Below are 9211 nucleotides of genomic sequence, written 5' to 3'. Positions count from 1 at the left end.
TGGAGAGGAAATGTTTTGAGAATGATGAGGGTAATGAATGTACAAATGTGCTTTACACAATTGATGTATGTATGGATTGTGATGAGTTGTATGAGCCCTAATAAAACAATTTTTAAAAAAGGAAAAAAATTTCAGTATTACTGAATAACTGGCTTGTCTAAATGTCTCTGCAGATTATAAAATGTCTTTATAATCTAGTTTCAATGATCTATTTCTCACTTCTCTTCATTCATCCCTGTTTAAGCAGGTGGATCTCTTTAGCATCCTCTTTCAAGTGTTTTCTGAATAAACTTGGCCTATATTGATCTCTTTCATTGCTGGTTCCTATTACATTTGAAATTTATATAACATATTTAGTACATATTACATATTCAGACAGTGTCTTTATTCATAGTATATACACAATACATTTCATTGATTGGGTGGATTTATTCTTTTATAAATAGTTTTGACCAATTCTTTTCTATTTATCTCCATTGATCAAGGAAATAAAAATATATGCAGGCAGTTTCTGGGTTACAAATTTATTTCTTAAGTTTGTCTTTAAGTCAAATTTGTTTGTAAATCAGAGCAGTCAGGTACAGTTTGTGCCTGTGGAGAGTCAGATATTTGTCTTCATATGTAGCGTCTTTCTATGCATACAAAATAAACCACTCAAGAAGCACTTACAGATAGACTTAAACATCTTTTACGTAATAATGTTTTGATGCCAGTCCCAAACTAGTGCCCCTTTGTTATTACAAACCATTGAATATACTTCAGATTTGTCACATAATAGGCTTTCTAGGCTTTGTGACTGTGGGGACCACCGGTGCACACATCCTGCTTTGTGTGTGGAGATGTTTATGACTGCTGTTGGTTGTAGGTATAGCTGAAGGTAATGGAGTCAGGAGGACCTGAAGAGCCAGAGAGTCCAGGAAGATCAGCGAGTTTGTCACAGCCAGAAGAAGAAGCTGCCGAAGCACCTGCGGAAACAAGCACTGTGAATCCCCTCCTGGAGCCTGCTCTCACAGGGAATGTGGAAGGCCTGCAGAAGATATTTGAGGATCCTGCAAATCCTCATCATGAACAGGCCATGCAGCTGCTCTTGGAAGAAGACATGGTGGGGAGAAATTTGCTGTATGCAGCTTGCATGGCCGGGCAGAGTGATGTGATTAGAGCGTTGGCAAAATACGGCGTGAATCTGAACGAAAAGTCTGCCAGAGGTATTTTGTCTCTTTTCTCTCATCGTTGCTACTTAAGGAAAACAATGCCTGAGCAAAGAAATGATGCACTTACCATCTGTCAGGCTGGATAGATCTGAAGTGCCTTCTTTCTATTTGACATATATTACATATGCCTATATGTACATATATGAGAGGGACTTCAAAAAATATATGGAAAATTCCAGTATCTTTTAATTCTTTCTTTTCACAAAATTTTGAAATCCCCTGGTATGTGAACATATGTATATGTATTCCTGTATTTATATCTATGTTAATACAGTATAACACAGTAGTTATGAACATAGACTTCACCATTTAGCTGTGGAAAGTTACCTCGTCTTTCTGTGTTTCTTTTTCTTCATTGGTAAAATGCGATAGTAATTGTATGTTTCTTATAGGCTATTAGACGATTAAGTAAGATAATCCATATAAATATCCTGTCTCAATGCTGCACCCTGGTGTTGCAGTGGGGTAAGCATTGGGCTGCTAACTGCACGATTTGGGCTCAAAGCCACCAATTGCTCTTTAGGAGAAATATGAGGCTGTTTGCTCCTGTCAATATCTAGTCTCAGAAACCTAGGGAGCAGTTCTATGCAGTTCTATAAGATTGCTATGAATCGCTGTTCCATAAGGTTGCTAAGAATCAGAATTGACTCGGTGGCAGTGGGCTATCGGTGTTTAAATGGAGCAAACTTCAGTGCTTTCTAAGTGGAACGAGTGATCTGGGCTTGATGATTGACATAAATAAAGATTGGTAGTTCATACTCCCCTAGCAGTTTATCAAAAGAAATATCTAGGAATCTGGTCCTGGAAAGATTTTTGCAAGAAGACCCTACGGAGGTTTCTACTCTGTAGCACACGGGGTTCCATCTACTTGACAGCAATGGAGTTGGTGTTTTGGTAGAACTGTGCTTGGTACCACAGTGAACTGGTACATAGTAAATGCTCAATAGAACTGTTGCCTTTCTCTTAGAAGATTTATTAGTTTTTAGCAGATATTACCTAATTAACTCTTTTTAAATTAAATAACATGTTTTTTCAGATTACAGGAATTAAACAAGGTCGTTGTAGAAAATAATGATTGACAGCAAATTGAAAGTCTACATTTTCATCATGCTCATGTGGAACATTTAAAATATTGACTGTATTTTAGACTATAAAGAAAGTATCAAGAAATTCCAAAGAATCAGTATCATGTAGTCTTGGTCTCTGATCACAAAATAAGATCAGAAAATGTGTAACAAAATGGCAAGTGAACAATTCCTTATAATTTTTAGAAGCAAAATGAGGAGCTGATGACAGGGGCTTAAGTGGAGAGCAAATGTATTGAGAATGATGAGGGCAATGAATGTACAAATGTGCTTTACGAAATTGATGTATGTATGGATTGTGATAAGAGTTGTATGAGGCCCAAATAAAATGATTTAAAAAAATTTTAGAAGCAAAATACACACTGAATCATTTGTAGATCACAGAGAATGTCATGGAAATGAGGAAATATTTGAATGGCAGCAGGATCACTATCTATCCAAACCCATGAAATACAACCAAAATAAAAATTTAGTTTAATGCATATATCAGAGTAGAAGAAATGTCAAAAATCAATATGCTAAACATTCAGCAAAAAAAGTTAGGAAAAGGACAACTGTATACCAGAAAGAAAGTAGAAGAACACAGGGAATCCAGGGCGGATGATCCCTTCAGGACTGGTGGTGTGAGTGGTGATACTGGGAGGGTAGAGGGAGAGTGGGTAGGAAAGAGGGAACTGATTACAAGGAACTCTATGTGACCTCCTCCCTGGGGGATGGACAACAGAAAAGTGGGTGAAGGGAGACATCAGACAGGGCAAGATGTGACAAAATAATAATTTATAAATTATCAAGGGCTCATGAGGGAGGGGGGAGCGGGGAGGGAAGGGAAAAATGAGGACCTAATGCTGGGGGCTTAGGTGGAGAGGAAATGTTTTGACAATGATGAGGGCAAATGTACAAATGTGCTTTACACAATTGATGTATGTATGGATTGTGATAAGAGTTGTATGAGCCCCTAAAAAAATGATTAAAAAGAAAGAAGTCAAAAAAAGAAAGTAATATAGTAAATGAATGACATTCAAAATTAAATCAACGGAACCAAAAATACGTTTTAGTTAAAAAGAGTAGTGCAATAGAAAATTCTTTGATAATGTTGATTAGGGAGAGCACAATAAAGCTTTATTGAATGACATAAAACAAGATCCAAGTTATATATTTTTGCAGGCACTGAGATTTAATATATAGATGGAAAATTTCCCCAAATTCATTTATCCATCTAGTCAATAGCTTTCAGCAAGTTTGTTAAATTTTTGTTTTAAATGTCAACTGAGAAGCTGACCCTGTACTTCAGTGGGAAAGATAACAAACAATTCTTGAAAAGATTGGTTATTTCTTTGGAAGAAACATAAAATTAGATCTGTATCATGCATATAGATTAGTTATAGGTTCTTGCAAGGTATGAATGTGAAAATCAAAAATGCCAGCCTTCCTAAAAAATGAGAGGATATTTCTATATTTTTGAGATATCACAGGGCTTCTTCAAACAAGACACAGAGAACATGAACAATGAAGGGAAAATCCTGATATATTTAACTATATGAACATTTTAATATTTGCACCAAAAGATGCCACAAGGAAACGAAAAGTTGAGTGACAGATTGTGAGAAGATATTTGCAGTTATCTTTTCAAGTAGCAAAAGACAGAAATATGCCCAACTTCACTCTTATTGTTAAGTGCCATCGAGTCTGTCCCAACTCATAGCAACCTATGTACAGCCTAGTCAAACCCTGCTCAGTCCTGCACGCTCCTCACAGTCATTGGTATGTTTAAACTCATTGTTGCAGAGGGTCTTCCTTATTTTTGTTGACTCTCTTTTGCCAAGCATGATATTCTTCACAAAGAGCATGATAACATACCCGTGTCCAAAGAACGAGATAGGACAGTCTAGATATCCTTTCTTTCTTTAAAATAGTTTTATTGGCATATACTTCACATAGCATACAATTTAATCATTCAATCATACTAAGAACAGTTGTGCAATCACTATCATAATTTCTGAACCACTATGTTTTTTCTAAGGGACATTTTCACTATACTTCTAAGACAGGTTTGTTAATTCTTTGGCACTCTATGATTGATTTATTCTTTGCTAACAACATAATTTAAATATATCAGCTCTTCTTCACACATCCTTATTCACTGTCCTGTCTTCCCATGCAGATGCTATGATTGAAAAGACCATGGCTTGGGTCAGGCACATCCTAGTCTTCAAAGATTTTATATATAATTATATAAAATATATTTATATATATATATATAAAACTTTAAACAATTGTTTTGTAGGGAAATTTGTCCATCACATTATGTCCTCTGGTTTCTTGACTGCTGGTTCCATAGGCTTTGATTGTGGATCTCTGATAACTTCAGTCTTTGCTTCACTGGTTATGATGCTGCTTATTCATCAAGCTGTGAGGATTTTTATCTCCTTTATGTTCCGTCGTAGTCCTGTGTATATTCTTTTTTCCCCCAACTGTTTTATGCCCTATGATATACATATCATACAATTCAATAGTTCAATCATTCAATCATATCAAGGAGAACTGTACAATAATTACCACATCAATTTAGAGCATCCCCAAGCCTGCACACACACCGATGGTTAAATCGCCTTTAAAATGAGTTGTGCAATCACAATTAGTTCTAGGGCTCCCTCCGCACCCCCACCTTTAAATTCCCAAATCTCCTTTCCCTCCCTATCACTCACCCGACACCCCTGGATCTCCATATCTCCTTGTATCAGTTTTTATCATTATGCATCCACTCCTCCTGTGCTTCACAGCTGGGAACCCAACAGAAACAATAAAAAACAAAATTGCACTAAGGTGGTAAGGATACAATCATAATAGTATAGAGACAAAAATACAAATAATGTGTAAGAAGGAGAAGACCCCCCATCAAGGTTCAAAACGCCAGGGAAGAAATTTCTGTCATGGAACATGTAAGATGCTTGCGCTCAGAATAAAATCAGGTCATGTCTACAGGGTGGTCAACTGGCCAAGGGTTAAGTTTGATCCAGCATAATCAGGATTACAATAGTCTCTGCCTGATAGTAAGGCTGTTTGAGGCTCTTGCCCGTGGATCTGCCAGTGGCTCAGTCTGACCAGACGCTCTGCAGATAGGTTTGGGGCTCCCACTGTCCCACAGAGCCCTCCAATAATAGGGTGTTCATCATTTTTGCTCTGATGCTTTTCTCCTCACCTTATTCAAATTTTGTAATTGTTATCTTTGGATCACACAAGCTGCTGTGCTTCTTCTGTGTGGACTTAGTTGATTCCTCACTTAGATGGCTGCTTGTTTGGATACAAGCCTTTAAAACCCCAGACATTATTCTAATTGACAGCCAGGCACCATCTGTTTTCTTCACCACACTTGTCTGTAGCACCCTTTTCTTCAGTGATCATTTCAAGAAGGTGAACATCAAGCAGAGCCATGATATAGGAACTGATTGTTCTTAAGTTGGAGCTAGGATTTAGTGGGAGCCCCAAACCCATTCCTAGATCTATACTTAAAAAAAAATTTTCTGTGACTTGGGAGTTAATACATATGTCATATCATTTCATAGTCCAATCATGTCAAACATAATTGTACTATTGCTTCCATAATCAACCTCCAAACATACTTTTCCTTTTGGCTGTGTGTATTCTTTGATCTGTATCAGTAAATGATTTACGCATCCAAAGTATGTCAGCTTTGATTATTTGCTCAGCATACAGACGGAATAAGTATAGTGGAAGGATACACTCCTGATGTACGCCTTTTTTGACTTTTAAACCATGCAGCCTCCTGTGTTCTGGTGAAAGATCACCTCTTAGTCTATATACAGATTCCACATGAACACAAGTAGATGTCCTAGAATTATACATTATTTGTATTTTCATTTTCTAAGTGAACATTATATAATAATGTTACTCACAGTCATTGTATTTTTAACTGTAAATTCACATGTCTGACTGTATTTGAATGCCTTTCATGGTCTGTAAAATAGTCAAACGTAAATTTACCATTAAAAATGCAAATTTAAACAGTGAGCTACCAGATTGGCAAAAATGTCCATATCTGACAGCATGAAGTTTCTGTGAAGATGTGTGAAACAGGAGCCCTTGTAGTCTGTGGAGGGCACACAAATGGTCTAGTAACTACGAGTCACATTTATATAATGTTGAAAATGAACATACTGATGTTTCAGACTTCCATTTCTAGATATGTGGCTTTGTAAAACACTCACACATTCTGAGAAGGAGACATATAGAAATAATCTAAATCAGTAGGGGAATATATTAGTGAATTAGAAACAATATAATCAACAGGAGAATGAGTCCATACATTATGGTTGATTTATACAATGGACTTATACAATTTATACAATGGATTTAACATAGCAGTTAAAATAATTAACTACCTTTTGGAGTATTAAAATGGATAATTAAAAACTGTAACATTGAACTAAAAAGTAAGTTACAAAATATTTGTATTGTGGATTGGTTAAAGCATGGATTTTGGAGCCTGAGTTCAAATCTCAACTCGTCACTAACTTAGCTCTGTGACTCAGGCAACCTTTCTGTGCTTCATCCACAACAATGAGCATAGTAATGTTATTGTTCTTAGGGGTCATCAGGTTGCCTCTAACTCATAGCAACTCTGTGTGCAACAGACTGAAACACCATCCAGTACTGCACCAGCCTTACAATTGTTCTTCTGTTTGAGCCCATTTTGCAGCCATTGTGTCAATCCATCTCATTGAGGGCCGGCATCTCTTTTTGCTGCCACTTTATCAAGAATGGTATCCTCACCAGGGACTGGTCTCTCCTGATAACATTTCCCAATTGGTGAGACAAAGTCTCACAATCCTTGCCTCTAAGGAACCTTCTGGTGTACTTCCTCCCAAACTGATCTGTTGGTTCTTTTGGTGGTCCTTTTGGTAGAACTTTAATCGTTCAAATGCATTGGGTTTTCTTTGGGCTTCCTTATTCAATGTCCAACTTTCATGTGCACATGAGGCAATTGAAACTATCATGGTGTGGGTCAGGGCCACCACAGTCCTCAAGATAGCCTGCTTGCTTTCAAACACTTTAAAGAAGTCCTGTGCAGCAGATTTGGGGGAAAGATGGGCCTTTCTGCTTCTGTAAGAGTTACACACAGTCTTAGAAACCCACAGCGGTCATTCTGGCCTGTCCGATCAGGTCACTATATGGCACTGACTTGATGGCAGTGAGGGAGTGTGTAGCATACTTACCCCATGCAGTGCATGGTTTGATCTCTTGACCGCTGCTTCCATGAGCATTGATTGTGGATCCAAGGAAGATGAAATCCTTAACAACTTCAATTTTTTTCTCTACTTATCATGATACTACCTATTGGCCTTGTTTTGAGGATTTTTGTTTTCTTCGCATTGATTTGTAATCCACATGGAAGGCTATGATCTTTGATTTTCATCAGCATGTGCTTCAAGTCCTCCTCACTTTTAGCAAGCAAGGCTGCATCATTTGCATTTTGTAGGTTGTTAATAGGCCTTCCTCTAATCCTGATGCTGAGTTTTTCTTCATACAATCCATCTTCTAGAATTATTTGCTCAGAATGCAAATTGAATAAGTTTACTGAGAGGATACAACCCTGATGAACACTTTTCCTGATTTTAAACCATGCAGTATTCCTTTGTTCCTTTACGACAACTGCCTCTTGATCCATGTAGTTTATGCATGAGCACAATGAAGTGCTCTGGAATTCCCATTCTCCTCAAGGTTGTCCATAGTTTGTTATCATCTACACAGTCAAATGCCTTGGCACAGTAAATAAAACACAAGGGAACAACTTTCTGGTATCTTCTGTTTTCAGTCAAGATCCATCAGATATCAGCAATGATCTCCCTTGTTCCACATCCTCTCTGAATCTGGCCTAAACCTGAGGCAGCTCCCTGTCAAGGTATTGCTGCAACTGTTGTTGGATGATTTGCAGAATAATTTTATTTGCATGTGTTATCAATGATAATGTTCTATAATATGTGCATTTCTGTTGGGCCACCTTTCTTTGAAATTGGTACAAATATGGATTTCTCCCAGTCAGTTGGCCAAGTAGCCGGCCAACTTCAATTTTCCTGGCACAGACCAGTGAGTGTTTTCTGTGCTTCATCAGCTTTTGAAGCATTTCAGTTGGTGTTCCATCAGTTCCTTGAGTCTTGTTTTTGGCTAATGTTTTCAATGCAGCTTGTATTTCTTCCTTCAGTACCATTGGTTCTTTCTCACATACTACATCCTGAAATGGTTGGATGTCAGCTAGTTCTTGTTGGTACAGTGACTCTGTATATTTTTTCCATCATCTTTTGATGCTTCCTTCATCATTGAGTATTTCGCCCCCAGAATCTTTCAATATTGCCTGTTGAGGCTTGACTTTTTTTCTTGAGTTCTTTCAGTTTAAGATATGCTGAGTGTGCTCTTCCATTTTGGTTTTCTAATTCAAGGTCTTTGCATATTTCATTATAATATTCTATTTTGTCTTCTTGAGCTGCCCTTTGAAGTTTTCTATTCTGCTCTTTGATTTCATCATTTTTCCATTGGCCTTGCTAGTCTACAATTAAGAGACAGCTAGAGTCTCTTCTGACATGCATTTCAAATTTTTCTTTCTTTCCTGTCTTTTTAATGACCTTTGACCTTCATGAATCTCGTTCTAGATGCCACCTACAGCTCATTAGGTCTTCTATCATTAGTGTTCAGTACATCAAACCTGCTCTTGAGATATTCTTGAAGTGCAGATACAGTGGACTTGAGGCTGTATTGTGGCTCCCATAGACTTGTTTTCATTTTCTTCAGCTTCATCTTTTTCTTTTTAAACATTTTATTAGGGGCTCATACAACTGTTATCCCAATCCATACACACATCAATTGTGTAAAGCGCATTTGTACATCATTCTCAAAACATTT

The 9211-nt window shown here is 37.3% G+C and overlaps 1 protein-coding gene across 1 annotated transcript in view; it reads left to right on the top strand.

Annotated features, from left to right (window-relative positions):
- Nucleotides 1-880: 880 nt before the first annotated feature.
- The window catches only part of ANKRD45 (ankyrin repeat domain 45), a 39967-nt gene continuing 31636 nt past the window's right edge, over nt 881-9211 (top strand). The window contains exon 1 of the mRNA XM_030887766.2: nt 881-1205. Coding sequence (XP_030743626.2) covers nt 881-1205 — 325 coding nt within the window. The remainder of the gene's footprint in view (nt 1206-9211) is intronic.

Source organism: Echinops telfairi, unplaced genomic scaffold (assembly GCF_000313985.2).
Source record: "Echinops telfairi isolate 266 unplaced genomic scaffold, ASM31398v2 ScPeMD7_7424;HRSCAF=8462, whole genome shotgun sequence".
Taxonomy (NCBI): Eukaryota; Metazoa; Chordata; class Mammalia; order Afrosoricida; family Tenrecidae; genus Echinops; species Echinops telfairi.
This window is presented reverse-complemented; position numbering and strand designations above follow the sequence as displayed.